This window comes from Phascolarctos cinereus, unplaced genomic scaffold (assembly GCF_003287225.1).
Source record: "Phascolarctos cinereus isolate Bilbo 61053 unplaced genomic scaffold, phaCin_HiC Scaffold_2;HRSCAF=192, whole genome shotgun sequence".
Taxonomy (NCBI): domain Eukaryota; kingdom Metazoa; phylum Chordata; class Mammalia; order Diprotodontia; family Phascolarctidae; genus Phascolarctos; species Phascolarctos cinereus.
Window position 1 is genome coordinate 52631085 of NW_027555625.1, and position 15226 is coordinate 52646310.

At 48.6% G+C, this 15226-nt stretch overlaps 1 protein-coding gene across 1 annotated transcript in view; it reads right to left on the reverse strand.

Annotated features, from left to right (window-relative positions):
- Positions 1 to 589: 589 nt before the first annotated feature.
- ZNF469 (zinc finger protein 469) overlaps positions 590 to 15226 on the reverse strand; it is a 31639-nt gene continuing 17002 nt past the window's right edge. Inside the window, exon 2 of the mRNA XM_020989186.2 lies at positions 590 to 15208. Within this exon, the coding sequence (XP_020844845.2) occupies positions 2115 to 14993 (12879 nt within the window). The 5' untranslated portion in view covers positions 14994 to 15208 and the 3' untranslated portion in view covers positions 590 to 2114. The remainder of the gene's footprint in view (positions 15209 to 15226) is intronic.

The window sequence follows — 15226 nt, forward strand, 5'->3', positions numbered from 1 at the left end:
GAGGACTATGGGTACTGAGGATTTGGCAGGGGGTAGAAAAAGAAGAGTGAATGCCAAACATAAACATTGTTTAGTTTTCAGTTTTGTCATGGGCCATCTCTGAACTTGGGCAAAAGGTCTAGCAAAAGAGGAAGGTGGAATTATTGGCCACAGTGAATTTTGGGCTGATAATGAGTGAATGTCACTGATGAGTATTACTAGCCCACTGAAAACTCATCAGCTTTTCCTTGTTGTGCTTGTCACATGGGTATTGGTGCCACCACATGGGCAAGATGGTTTCTAGGGTCTGGGATGGGGGTAGTTTAAAAACAAGGTTTTAATTTCACTAGATTCCTTATAAAAAGATAAGAATTGTTTAAGTTTCCACCAGTATCTTAAAATGTTTATCTCTCGGGAGATAACAATTTCTCTGACTAGCCCGGACAAGGGATGGAGGGAGGATGGGGAATGATGAGAAGAACAGCTCAAAAAAAAAAAACCCTAAGCAAATGGGGGAGTTTCTGTGAAAATGTTGGCATATATTTGCAAGTTGTGAGCTCTAGATCTTGTGTTTTGGGGGTGGGGTGGGTGTGTTTTCCAGGACAACCTCCTAGTTCCATCTCATACTTTATTTAACAATATTAAACAGGCACTTCTGATAGCACACATACAACATCATAAAAGGCAACTTTTGCTCAGTTTGCTCTGTTTGACAAAATATCAAAATAAAAACTTTTGACATAGACATTGCACCCAAGGTAAATTTTTTTTAATACATTACAATGAATCTTAAAGATACACATGAACAGAATAAAGCTTCTTTTGTTTTCCCCTTCTCTTTTTAAATCTTTAAAAAGGCCAGGTGCCAACTACTCTGTATTGTGTCAGTGCATAAATACACCTCCTTGATCTGGGAGCTCAGGAAAAGCAGTCCTAGGTCTAGTCATTTCTTTCATGGGCTGCTTTGCACCTGAGCTTTTCTTTCAGACTGCAGAGTCTCTGCAAAATATGACAGAACCTTAAGTGATTGTGATATGGTGGAGAGACCAGTACAACGGGACATTATCTGCAATCTCATTGGTCTCTCTCATTTCCCTTTGAAGCAGGCCAAAGTTGTGACCCACTAGTCACTCTTGGACCCCACCTCCTCCCCACCACTTTCTCTTTTTTTTAATCAAGGAAGCCTGTATTCACATTTAAAAAATGACAACAGTACCAGGAACTGCATAGTCAGAGAGCTGATGCTTAGAGCTGCTAACTCTATACAGTGAGAGAGGTTCAAACTGGTGCTTTCAGGGACTGTGGAGAAAGCACCAGCAGTGGTGGCCAGCAAGCCCAGTTCTCTCCATTTTCCACATGGAAAAAAGTTCGTCACAAATTTCAAGGTGCAGTTTTAGTCAACTGGCATTTCCTATCCATTGGCAGCATTTACAGTGGTCAAATAATGGTACCGCTGTCTGAAATGAGAGGGCCCACACAATGTCAAGGCTAGATTAGGATAACTTGCTATGCAGGGAAGGAATCCCTTGGGAATGACTGTTTGAAACAGAAAGCTCTGCACCCTCCCTCCAATTTCATTTACAGGGCGGGGTGTTGTTTTAATAACAATAATAATAACAACAATAATAAAAACATACTGCTTTGTCAGTTTCTAATTAGATGACTTGTACAGGCTAATTTGTGCAAAATCGTTTGAACGTTTGCTTTCTACAGTGTACTGCACCTTATGAATAAGACGCACATGGAATGAAGTTCATCTCTTTAAGTACTTTGTGTAAAGATAACACAGACACAGTCTCCAAGGGAGCCGAGCTTGGCCTATACCCTTGTAACCTCAGGACTTCTGCAAGAAAGGAATTGCTCTTGACAATTCAGGCTGCCCAAAGCGATTACAATTTTAGTTCATGAAAATCATTGGAGACATCAAAGTCCCGGCATTTGCATGATAAATCAGGTGAATTAAAAAAAAAGATTAGTAGACACAAAGCAAACTATTTCACAGAGATAGCAGTGCAAGTTCATTTAAGCTAGACGGAGAAACCATGCTACACAAATGAATGTAATGCTTTGATCATTTTTTCCCCTCACCAACCCTGCGATGGCAGCTGAGGATCAGCACAAGTCACTTTCATAAATTACTCAGAAGTATCTCTTCTTAAAGGAATTTTAAAGCTAGTTAATTTTTGGCCAAACAGTTGGCTTAGAAGATTGTTCTGGGATTCAACTGTTCTATACTTGTGAGTTTCAGCAGGTTTAGCACCTTGGACAGTTCTACTCCTCTTTAGAGAGCTGTGGAGGGATGAGGGGGTTCCTTTGGGTACCACCTCCCGGAAAGATTTCTCCAAGATCCCTTTCTTGCATTTGGCATTCCTTTTGTGGTGGTGAGTTTCTATTTTCCTCTGATTGTAAGGGTCAGGCACAGTTTTCTTGAGCTGGCTGCTTGTCCCTGAAGGTCTGGGTTTGGAGACTCTGTTGTCCTGAGTCCCACGCCTCCTAGAGGATGGTATGGAGCTATTATTACTTGTCCACTCTGTTTTTTTAAAGTCCCTTGGGCCTTCACCCCTACCCATCTCTGGAGCTTTCTTCTTCCCATCACCCTTGATGTTCTCTCTGGAGCCTAAGTTTCCTTTGTGCCCCAGGCCCCTGTGTTCTTTTTGTCTCTTGGAGAATGCTTTGGTGGAGATGCTCAAAGCTGGCTTGTCAGGGGATATGCCAAGATCTTTGTGGTCTGGATTAGTTGAGATCATTGCTGTCTCACTTTTGAGATGGGCGCTGGTGGGCTTTGGTTGACTACCACCTCCTTCTTTGACATTGCTCCCAACATTGTCCTTAGATCGAGGACTCTGGTTGGGCTTGGCTTTCAGGGTGGTGGGCCTTGGTGCATCCTCAGCACAGGGTGTGCTGGAGGCTGCCTCTTTGGGGACATGGTTCACGGTTGTTTTCTGGTGGGGGGCTGAGTCCTTGGTGGCTCTATTTAGAATTGGTGATGCTGTACGATCCTTGAGGGGCTGTGCAGGATGGGGAATCTTAGTAGAGCCAAGTTTGGAGGAACTTTCTTTCTGGGACATTGTGGTTCCACTGAGGCCACTGCCTGGGACCTTCTGGGGTTCTTTGGGCCATGAAGCCTCCGTCTTGTTGCTGTGTGATGTGGGGATTTTCTTCCCTGTCCTGACCAAAGTGCTCTCAGTTGTTGTATGTTCTGGGGAGCTGGGATAGTCAAGCGTCTCCTTGTCAGCATTCACCACTGGTTTATTTTGAGTATTTGTGTGTCTGCTTTGCACTGGAGTCAGGTGAAATGTTAAATTTTCTTCAACTTCTTGGCTCCTCCCAATAGGAAGTAGAGGCAAGTCTTGTTCCAGCTTGCTTGTTTCTAGAAAAGGAGCAGGGCTCCTTGGAGGGTGATCATCTTTTGGCTCCTCTACACATAGTAGTGCCATACTATTACTCTCCTTGCATTCTTCTGGGGTATCTGAGAGAGGGGATAAGCATGGTGGAGGTAACTGCAGAAGCTCAAGAGGACAGCCTTCCATTTTGTCCAAGTGGGCAGAGAAGCAGCCCATCAAGTCCTTGGGTTTTTCTTCACTGGATAGTCTTGCTGAGGAGCTGGGTGCTTCTTCTAAGAAGGGCTTGTGCAGAATTGGGGGAGACTTGTCACCCAAGGCAGTATCGTTGCCAACATTGTGATCTAGTGGGCCTGGTGTCCCGTCTGCGTCTGGCCCTGGAAGGCTGTTGGGAAGTGCCACCTTTCTCTTTTTGTTGGGTGGCATGCTCGCTTGGGAATTGACCTCCTTTTTCTTCCTCTCCTTTCCCTCCCTGGCCCCAGCACCTGGTCTCATCACCCCCCTGAATTTGAAAGTCCGGTTCCCTTCTGCCAGGTGCTTCTCCATGTGCCGTTCATACTGTTCCTTCTTTGAGAAAGTGTAATTGCATGTGCTGCAGATGAAGGACTTTTTGATGACATGCATTACATCAGCACAGAGCTCACATGCATATAGTGTGGTGTGCTTGATTTCTGGCTTTTCCTTCACACCATGCTCCTGGCTCAGGTGACCACGGAGCTCACGGGTCTCCTTGTAGAACTTGGGACATCGGGTACACATGTAGATCTTTTCAAGGCTGTGCACCACCAGGTGGCGCTGGAGTTTGAAGGGCTTAGGGAACTGCTTTCCGCAGTGGTGACAATCCCTAGAAGGGTCTTTACACTGGGGGTGCATAGGGACTACTTTGGAAGGTTGCTCCCCACTGGGTCCAGGATCAGGAGACCCTACTTTGGAAGAACTGAATGGAGCAGTGGTTGTGGTGGGGAAGCTGCTGTTGGCAGGACTGTTGGTTGGAGCCAAGGGCTTGTTCTTGCCACTGCCTTCCATGATGTCTTGACTTCCTTTGGGCTCTTGCACTTTGGGGTCTTTGCTCCCTTTACTAGCAGAGCGCTTGCCTCGAGAGGGCCTGGGCTTCCGATTCATGATGGTGTTCAGGAACTGTGTAACTGCGTTGTCCTCTCCAAAGCAGGTGGGCAACCCTGTCATGCATTTCTGAACCTGACCTTTCCGAGCAAACTTTGCAGCATGCTCTCGTAGGTGTTCATTGTACATCCAGACATCCGAGATCTCCTTTAGGCACATGCCACAGGCCCAAAGGCCTACCTTGTTCTTGGCATGTTTCCCTTTTAAATGCTCCTTCAATTGTTCCCTGGAGCTGAATTTCCGCTGGACACACATGTAGCATGTTGGGGGAGGGGATGGGTTGTGTGTGAGCTTATGAAAGTCCAACTCCCCCAGGGTGAGGAACCACTGGAAGCATACTTTACATTTGTAGTGCTTTCCTCTGGTCTTCATGGTCATGTCACTCCGACTTCTTCCCCTTCTCCCTTCCTCTTCTTTTTGTTTGTTAGGCTGGATGTGTTCATTCACCTTCTTCTTAAAATCTAAAGTGCTTGGGTCAGACTGGCCTGAACAGTCTTCACAAGTGCTAAAGAAATGCATGTCTCTCATTTCAAACTTTGTGCTCAGCAGCTCAATGTCAATGGGGTGAAGTTCGGGGGAGCCTGAGTTCCTGTGGATATGGCCAGCATAGGTTTCTACCTCCAGCTCTGGGGGCTCAGGACTTGCTTCTCCCAAAGAATACTCATTTTTAGCTTCCAAAGGTGACTTGAAGGACATTTCATTACAATGATCCAGGACTTCCAGGTCATTCCAGACAGCTGGTGATATGTGCAAGCTGGGGATGGCTTCCAACCGATTGTTTGGGCAGAGATAAGTCAACATTTCATCATCATCCAGGTTGAGGTCCATCTTGTTGTCACTGTCTGTTTCATTGTCTGGCTTATGAGCCCCTAAGCCAGGACTCAGAGACCAGGCGTCATTCCCATGACACATGTCCAACGTGAAGGCATCGTGGAAAGACATGGACTCATAATTACAGGGGTCTTCCTGGGTGACACAGAAAGAATCGGTGTCACTGAGATCAGATGGCAGGCGGATGGAGAACATTTCTGTGGACCCCACCATCTGGCTGCTGGTCTCTACAACTGGTTTGGGTTTCTTGGGCCCTTTCCCATAAACACGGGTGCACTTCCTCCGGGAGAAGTGATCGTCCCTTGGGAAGAGAAGAGAAAATGTGGCATCATCATCAAATAAGTGCTGGAGGTCCACTTTGGCTTGATCTTTGGCAAAGGACTCTTTGCTCTGCTCTTCCCTCTTCCCATCCTGGGCTTCTGAGTCTATCACAGCATCCTCTGAGAAGACCTGGGGTAGACTATTCGTTGTTACGGTTTTTCTTTTTTCTGGATCTGAAGCTCCTAAAGGCAGCTCTGGCTTAGCAGGACTTAAGGGTGCCTGCTTCAAGGGCAAATCATGCGTTTCCAATGTGCCTTCTTCTAACTTCCTTCTTTCCATTACATATTCCTCTACATTTATACCACGAGCAGCTTCATGCATCTCATTGTAAACACTGCACAGTCCTTCCTCTCCAGGCCTCAGGAAATTGTTTTCCCAGGATTCCTCTGAAACCTGATCTCTTGTAGATGGGCTCTCCATCCTCTGCCCATTCATTAAATCGTTGATGGTCTTCTGGCCAAGTGTCTCTTCTGTGAATAGTATCTGACTGCCCATTTCATCCAAATCCTTGAAAGCCTCATGGACTGGTCTGGCACTGAGAGATGACTGGACTGAATGAGACCAGTCCTTTCCTGGTGGTAAGAGGGAACTATTTGACTGCCCAGGATAATTGGCAATGGTAGATGATGAACTTGAGTCAGGTCTATCTAAACTCACATCAGGAGAAACTTCTGGGATATTCTTCTCCAAGTCAGAAGCCTCAATGCATGCATTTTTCCTTGGGAATCTTTTCACTTGCTTTTTTCTCACTCCTCTGATTAATTTCCCTTCTGAATCACTGTTTAAGTCTGCAGGTTCTTTGCTTTGGCACTTCCTACCTTTTCGCCTCCTGTCTAATTTTTTAGGACTGGGTTTCCTCCTATGTGACTTGTCTGATTTCCCAGGCTCCAAGGTCTGAGGTTGCATCTTTGCTTTTCCATTCTCCAAGTCTGAATGAAGGAGTTCATGGGTCAGTGGAGGAGCTGCAACCCTGAGGCCGCTAAGCCCTGGACTGACCTCCTCATGTTCTTGGGTGTTGGGCTCATTTTCCAGAGGTAGTCCAGGAGTAGGGCTGCTATTGATTAGGGAGTCACATGCCTTCTCTTTCACTGTCATGGCCCTTAGGCTTGTCTTAGAGTAGTGTCTTGGTGTTTTTGGTTCTTTTTCCAAAGGAGCAGAGTTCGATCTGGTTGTTTTATTTGGCAATGAGGGGCCATTGTTCTTTATCCTATGTTTCACAGCTTTGTGTCTCATCAAGCCAGGTTTGGATTTAAAGGACAAGGAGCAGACATCACATGTGACTTGTAGCTCATTTGACTGTGGGGGACTTCTTTTCCACTGGCCATTCCTCAAAGGGGATGGCTTCTTTTTAAATCTACTCTTTTCCTGGATGGCGTCCACATGGTTTTGCACATCACCAATGGAAGATTCTGGCAGATCATTTCTGTGGCTGTGAGAAGGATTGCTTCTTAAATTGTCCTTTCTTGAGTCCACACTTGGAGAGGCAGAATTAAAGGAGCTCATCTCTGTTGCTGCCAAAATGTGGACATCCTCTGGGTCCCCAATGTTGGCATCGGGCATCTTTGCAAGTTTAGGGTCCATAGCTACAGAATAGATCTCGTCATTGTTTCTAGCTTCTCTTTCTTGTTGAGAACTTGGGTCTTGCTCTACTTTAGCTTCCCTGCTAATCATATAGTCCTTGGGACCCTCTAGGTAAGCTTTGCTTTCCTCTTGGGAGTGGATATTGAGAGTCGCATCTGGGAGGGATCTTGGTTGGTTTTCTGTGTGGTGGGGGCATGTCAACTCTATGCAGGTGCATTTTGTGGGAGTCCTTCTGACAACATCATTCTGGCCCAAGTGTGGAATATAGGAAATGGTGGATTCACATGTTGGTGCTTTCTGGGAGGCATCTTCTGCCAGGGGAGATGATGTAGCATGGCTGAGGTCAAAGAGAGTGGGAGAGCTCCTTGGTTCCTCTTCTCTAGGCTCCGCTTGGTTATTTAAAATGTCCATCTCTAGGCAGCATCTGCCATTGCCACTGATATTCTGGTCCTGAAATATTGGCTGAGTTGAATGAACTTCTTCACCAGTGTGCTTTGCTACTGGGCTCTGTGCAGGGCAACACTTTAGACTTTTCTCAGCATCGTAGATGCTTTTCTCCAAAGACAAAGGAGTTGATTTCCTCTCTGGGTTGTGTAGCAGGATGTTGTATTCATCTTTTTCAGCTTGAGTATCCCTAGTAGTCAGAAGGCTTTCAGCTCCATCACCCCGCAGACATTCCTGGCCAGAAGCCGTTGCCTGCAAAGGAAGACCAAGGGCTGAGTCCTCCCCTGAGGGAGGGGTCTGAAGGTGCTGCCTTGGAGGGACACTGGCTTCTTCTGCAAACGATACTGAAATTGCTTGGTTTTTCCAGTGGTCCTTCTCCAAGAGATGCTTGGGGCTTGGGGGATAAAGAGGCAGTACTGTCAGCCTATCAGGAAATTTCTCAAGGGTTCTTTTGCTTTTCTCAGCAGAGGATAACTGCTTCTCCTCCTTCCCCCAAGCACTGTCATTGCCTCGTGTTTCTGTGATTGCGTCACCCAATTCCTCTTTTTCAAGAGAGATAGGGCTTAATGGGGATAGTTGGTGCTTTTTAAATGTCCCGGTTTCTATGTTGTGGTCTTGTTCTAGCTCTCTGTTGTGCTGATCTTCCCTTTTTGGCAATTTGGCCCCTGGGGAGTCAGATGTGTCACTGAATGGGAAGGGATTGGTATCTTCCTTGACACCATCTGGGCAGATATGAAGGTCACCTGGCTCTGGGCTCTGGTGTGGCTGGGTTACATGGTTTTGTGCCTCGGGGCTCCCCACTTTGAATTGATTTGCAGGGAATGGTTCTGTTTCACTGAGTGAACCCAGATTTCCACCTGTGTCTGGGAACAGCTGAATTCCAACTGTGGCAGCAAGAGGTGTTGTTTGGCCACCTTCCATGACTCCATCATCGTCATGGCCACAAGACATGTGCTCATCATCCTGCCTTTCCCCTTTCAGATCAGAAGGGCTGGTGTTTGGCAGCTGGAGACTGGCAGAGAGTAGCTCTGTGAGGCAAGAGGGCATTTTTTCTTCCTCATTATTTTGGACTGTCCTCGCTACGAAGAGCTGGAGCTCTTGTAGGGGATTTGCCGTTGAACCCAGGGATGCTGGTGTTGTCTCACCACCACAAACTGGGTCTTTGCCCAAACTCAGCACCTCAAATAATGAGGCTTTCTTGTTGCCAGTCTTCTCACAGATTGGCATCTGTGGATAAGAGACTGAAGCCACAGCTTCCTCATTCCCCTCCAATACAGGCTCCTCTTCACTTTGATGGGAGATGACTGCGCTCTTAGGATTTTCTGCCCTATTTGCCTTCTTGAAGGCATTTTCCTCTGAGGTGTCAGAAGATGAGGTGGTATCCAGAACTGGAACTCTATCATCCTGAAAACCCATTTCAGATTTCAAATGGGTTACTGCATTGCCAAATGCTTCCAGCTCATGCGACTCACTGAGTGTTCGAGCCATCTCATATGGTTCTGGAAACACATCTTTAGTTTTTCTTGGGAGAAGCTGCAGAGGATCTTTTTTAGTCATTTTGCTAGCCTCCCTATTTTTAGAACTCATCGATTCTCTGATGGGGCTGCTCTTTGTCAAGCTCTCTTCAGAAGCTAAGAGCTCTAATTTTTCAGACACATTGGGAAAGGAGGGGTCAGCACTAATGAGGGAGTCATTTTCTATCTCAGAGCAGCTGGTCTGCTTTGAAATATCAGCTTCCTGGAGCTCGAGCTGAAACTGGTCACAGGTCAATGGGGAGCCAAAGGGATCTATAGTGACTTCATCTTCCTGTGCATTTGGGCTCATGCTTGTCAGTGGGTCAAATGATATGGCACATGACCAGCTTCCCTGATGACTTCCATAGTCTCCATCCATGCTGGCCACTTCTTCTTTCTCCTCACCTGGATCTGGTCCACTGTGACTCTTGGGTGCTATAAGATTTGTGCCCTCAAGACTGGTGAGCTCATGGGCTAAGAACAAATGCTTCTCATGCTCAGGTTCTTGCCCTAGAGGTGAAGGTGGGAACTGTTTTGTTGTTTCAGGTGCATCCAAAGCAATAAAGTGCTCAGGAGATTGCAGGACCCCAGGGGCTGCATCATCGAGTTTGCTGGTTTGAAGCTCACTTTCCAATTCTGTGACCAGTCTCTTGATTTCCAGCTCATCCTCTGACATGTTATTCATAAATGGTACGTTATAGTCTCCTATCTTTCCTGGCAAGGGGATTCGGCTGGGAGTTGCGGTTTCTTCATCAGGGAATTTCTTATCTAATGATTTTTCCACTGAAAGGTCATGAAAACGGCCCATGTCATCAGACAGGACTGGAGACACTTCTTCCAGGGTCCAGTCCTTTTCATGGAGAAATGGTGGGTACTGTTGCTCAAGCTCAGTGGGTTTGCTTGGGGAGGTGCTCTCGCAGGCAAAAGGAATGTAGCTGACCTTGCTAGGGGACATGCTGCCATAGAGAGGAGTATCAAATCCTGCCACGGGGAGGCCACTGAACATAGATGATGAATCAAAACTCAGTGGGGGCGAGACTTTGCCTGATTCGGATTCTGTTGTGTAGGGTGGAATCTTGGAGGGCCTGGGCTCAAAGGCATTGGAGCTGGTGCCATCCTGGTCCAGGTACATGTTCTCTACTTGGGATGACCCCAGGACTAAAGATTTTGAATACAGGTTCCTGTCATAATGACTCGCTAGATCCTTTTGCCCAGGGGATGTTTCATTAGTGGTGCTCTCATAAGAATTACCCCCTTTGCTAGAAAGCATAATCCTGATGGGATCCCCATTATAACAGCCAGTGGGTATGGCAAAGTCTTTAGGGTCTGCACTGGGGCCATGGTTCTTTAAGTATTCCATGCTGGCTTCTGTATAGCTGATATCCATGGAGTTTGAAACCTGGGATGGATTAATTAACTCTGCAGTTTGGTACTTCAGAGTGTCCTCACTGAAAGGGGAAAATGGAGGCTCAATATTATGGGGGGTTTCTTGCAAAGTGGATAGAAATGGACTTTCAGAGACTTCCTGTGACACCATGTCAACATGGGTTTCTCCCATCTTGGACTTGGAGGCTGCCTTTTCATTGCTGCCAATCTGGCTGGGCTTGGAGGTTATGCCTTCTTTGCTCTCTGTTGTTTTTTCTTCAGTCAGAGTACTTCCATTTTCATTTACATAATTGGTCAGTGAAAAACTGGACTTGCTACTTGGTAAGAGCTTGGTTCTAGCTGAAAATGTTTTGGCCAAGCCAGATCTCTTGCTCTTCTTGGAAAAGTCTTCTAGCAATGGGTCATTTTCTGGTGGAATTTCCTCCTGGTTAGGAAGCTGTGGCAGTCCCGTTGGAAGAGAGAAAGTGTGGTCAGAGTCACTCGGGCTCCTTATCTCACAAACTCTTTCCTTTTCATTGTCAGCATTTCCCTTCTCAGTGCATTGGGACTGCTTCTCTATCTGGCTGGCTGGATTGACACTTTGATCATCACCAGGGGAAGGCTGACAAACCTTCTCTGGGCTCAGGGACAAACTCTCTTTCTTATTCCCTGCTTCATTACTTGGATCCCCCTGGGAATCTTGACATCTCTTTCTTCCCTCTTTCTGGCCTGGTTCCTTGTCTCCTCTGCTTGGTCTTAAAAAGTTGTGTCTGGGCCTGCCATTGATGCTGGAATTTCCCAGCTGTCTTTTCCTAGGTGCACCCAGGGAACATCCTCTTCCTTCCTCATCGGAATCAGAGATGTAATCATATTCCCCAAACTGCCCGCTCTTGGCCATGGGCACAGGCTTTGGGGTCACCAGGGAGAACTGCATGATTCGGCTGTTCTTGACCTGTAGTTTATGGGGCTTATTTTTCTGCTGTACAATTTTATGAATAAGCTCTTTGCTCCAGGTACCATTTCGGGCTTTCCTCCTCTTCCCTTCCTTCTTCGAGAACCTGTGCCGCTTAGGACTCCTGGGCCCAGGATGTGTGTTAGCTGTTCCATCCTGGCCTTGGCCATCGAGGTCTGAATCAGGGCTTCTTCTTCGGGGTTGTTTTCTTAGTTCCCTTGAGCTGGGCCTCATCGTGGGGGTTGGGATAGAGGCTGTCTTGTTGAACTTCCTCCTTGGCCTCCCTCTGCTTCCTTTCGCCACCTTGTTATTCCTTCCTTTCTCCAGGGGATCACTGGGAGTCAGCTCTTTCCTGTACAGACTGACTCTCTTCCCCCTGCCCCGTTCCCTTGTTTTGCTTGTCTGTTCTTTCTCAGGAGGTGGTTGCTCAGCAAGTCTGCTTTGGCTCCTGCGCCTGGTCAGGTAGCCTTCTTCACAGTGACTGGCTGTTGGGGGTGGAGGGCCCTGCCCCCCATCTGGGGCCACATGCTTGGGCTTACTCTCAGCTCCTACTCCTTCCTTGGTCTTGTAAGGCTGGCTGCTGCCCAGACCTTTGGTGGCTGAGAGCTCCTCATCAGTGAAAACATCGATAAAGCTGCTGTCAATCTCTGGGTTGTCCGATTGGTACTCGAGGCCATTCAGTGCCTCTGTGATCAGGCTATCCAGCTTGGCGTCCTCTATCTCCAAGTCAGAAGCCATGAGAGACAAGGAATTTGTAAAGAAGTTTCCTTTTAAGGGGTCCTCTTTGCTTTCTCCCTTGCCCTCCCCGTCTAACATGAAGTCCGCAGACTTGTTGGGGGTGAGCAAATGTGAGTGGGGATCAGAAGGTCCCTTGGGCGCCATGAGCCCGGACCCAGGCTGGGGAGCCCGCAGAGGGTCGGGGGGGCGCTTTCGGCCCTCGGCCAGTCTCGAGCCATCTCGCATCTCGGCCAGGAATGCTGAGTGTAAGCCGCAATACTGCCGGTGTTCCAGGAAGGAGGTGAGGTTACTGTAGTTCTGGTCACATTGCTTGCAGGTCAGCAGCACGTCCAGTTGGTCTAGGCTAGCACTGCTGATTGAGTTAGCTAGGAGGTGATGGGAGGAGTAAGGGGGCAGCTCGCCTTCAAAGCTATCCAGACCTCCTTTGCTGACATCAGCAACTACTCTGGGAAACTGACTCTCCTGTAGGCATTTAAAGAGGTTCTCATCCTTTGGTGCATCTGCAGGGAAATGAAACGCCTTCATGGTCTCAGGTTGGTAAGGAAGGGCCAGGTCACTCGATGGATCTGGAGAGTGGAAAGTCTTCTTGCTCTCCTTTGGGTGAATGGGGGGCTGGAAATAGGAGGAAGGGGCAAGTGGGACCGCGAGCTGGTTCTCTTCTGAGCTGTGATTAACAGGACTGGTAGACAGGGGTGACAGAGAGGAACAAGTGCTATTGCTCGTGGGATTGGGAACAGGCGAGGGCAGAGGGGATTTGACTGGAGAAGTTGCTGCTAGGCCTTGTGGGGGCAGGGCCAAGGACAGCTTGGAAGCTCTTCTGGATGAGGCCTGAGGCTGGCTTATCCCAAAGAACAAGGGTTTGGTCCTGGCATCACAGGAAGGAGAGCTGGCTTCCTTCACCCCTTCATAGGGATAAGCACTCGGAGGGCCCCCGTTCAGTTGGATGGGTTCACTTCTCTGGGCTGTGATCTTTTCCCCTGCCCCTCGAATCTTCCCAGGATAGCCTGGAGGGCTGGACAGGTGGGCTGTCTTTGGCATCTTGCCCACTCCTTGCCATTCAGGTATGCCTGGAGGGAAGGGAAGCTTTTGGCTGTTCAACTGTCTTGAGGGTTCAATTCTGTTTGGATTGGGCAGGGCAGAGGTGAGATGAATCTGCTGCCATGTTACCCGGTCACCCTTTTGAACGTGGGGCCTCTGCTCAGAACTAGTCTGGCATTCAAAAGAGAACTGGTTCCCAACTCTGGGAGGAGCAGCAGCAGCAGCAGCAGCAGCAGCAGTGGTGGAATAAAGTGCTGAATTTGGGTCTATCGAAGTAAACGTCTTATTGCCTCCATCCCATGGCTGGGCCACCTTGGAGTGACCCTCGGTTACCGTGGAACCATCCTTATCCAAAGGCATGGATGCTGGGCTCATGCCGTTGGCTGGGGAACCTCCAAAGACTTTGTTCGGAAAGTGCACTTGGGGGAGTGAGTTCTGTGGTATGTTCCTTCTAAGAGCGTTACTTGGCGTTGGCATCCTTGGGCTTGGGTCGCTGTGTTTTGCTGAGGATTGCCTCTTTGTGACAGCTTTGGGCATGCTACCATGTAAACTTGTTGAGAAAATGCCTTGGCCTTCTAAGAATGGAGTTGGGTTTTGGTCGTTAGCACCAGAGGAAGAGATAGCACCATTCACGTCAGGGGGAGGGTCTCCATGCCCCTTGTAGCAGGGCAGAGGTGATGGAAGCTGAGCTCCTTGAGTCTGTGGATGCAGAAATGGAGCCGACTGCAAAGGGAGCGAATAGGCCCGGCCTTCTTGGGACAAACTGTCAAAGGAACCCTTGCTCAAGGGGTCTTCCTGCCAGTCCCTTGAAGAAGAGTGGAAGACAAATGCCCCGTGGTGAGCTGCCAGGGAAGCACCCACATACTCTCGGCTGGTAGCTTCGACAGGAAAAGGCTCGGACACCTGGAATGGATATTGAAATGGCACAAAACAGTGGGCGCTGGATTTGCTGCCCTCGGGGAAGGGGCATGGCTTGGCAGGGGTGACCTCATAGTTAGCACCTGGGAAGCTCTTCTCAGGGGAAGGCCAGGAGTCAGCCCTGTTGACCTGGAACTCCAAATAGTGTGGCGGCCTGCCCAGGCTGGGGCTGTCCTGCGGAGGGCCTGCTTGCTGCTGGTCCTTCCTGTTGTGATGTGGGGGTGTGGTGGTTGGGGCCTGTGAGGTATAGTTGGTGGAGGTAAGGCTGGAGGGAGCCTCCTGGAAGTACCTGTTGAAGCCGACGTCTTCTTGCTGGAGCTCGGCCTCACGCTCTGGGACGCTGGGGACGTTGAACCGGTAGCTTCCAGACGCAGGTCTCTTGCTGGCCTCTACCTTTTTTGGCGGGGTGACTTTCTGTTGTGGGTAAGCGATGCCAATGGTGGGGTTGGCTCGGGAGTTGGCGATGGTGAGCCTGTAGAGCTGCTGATGGCCTCGTTCCCCTTTCCCAGACCGTCGGGTTTTATCCCGGACCCTGCTCTTCCCTGGGGGAGACTGGTCGGTCCCCTTCCCAGCACTCCATGGGCCATTACTTAGCAATTTTGGCCTATTGTGAAGTGACTTGAAGTCAATCTTCCCAGCCTGCTGTGGCCTGATCACAGCCTCCCTTTGGCCGTGAGGCTCTTTGTCCTTGATGCTAAAGGGGGAGGTGGCCTTGGGCAGTCCATCAGACTGGGGACTGTTGAGCTCCCCTCCTTCCAAATTACCATGGCATTCAAAGTCCTTGTCTTGCTCTTTGGAGCTGGGCTCAGGATCCTTGATGGAATAGACATGCTGTGTCTCTCCCTTCATGGTACTGGGGAGGAGCAGGGCTAGAAGGGAATGGCAGCCCTGGGATCCTCAGGAATGGATTCTCTCTCTCCAGGCATGGTCCCTCAGTTTCAAGTATCTCAGAGGAGGTTCCTGACCAAGAGTAACTGGGAGCTGTCCCTGCTTACATCCTTATCATTCCAAAAACATGGGCTGGCAATTGTGACAAAGGCTGTTCTCATACTTCCAGACAGAGCCTGAAACAAGAGGATAGC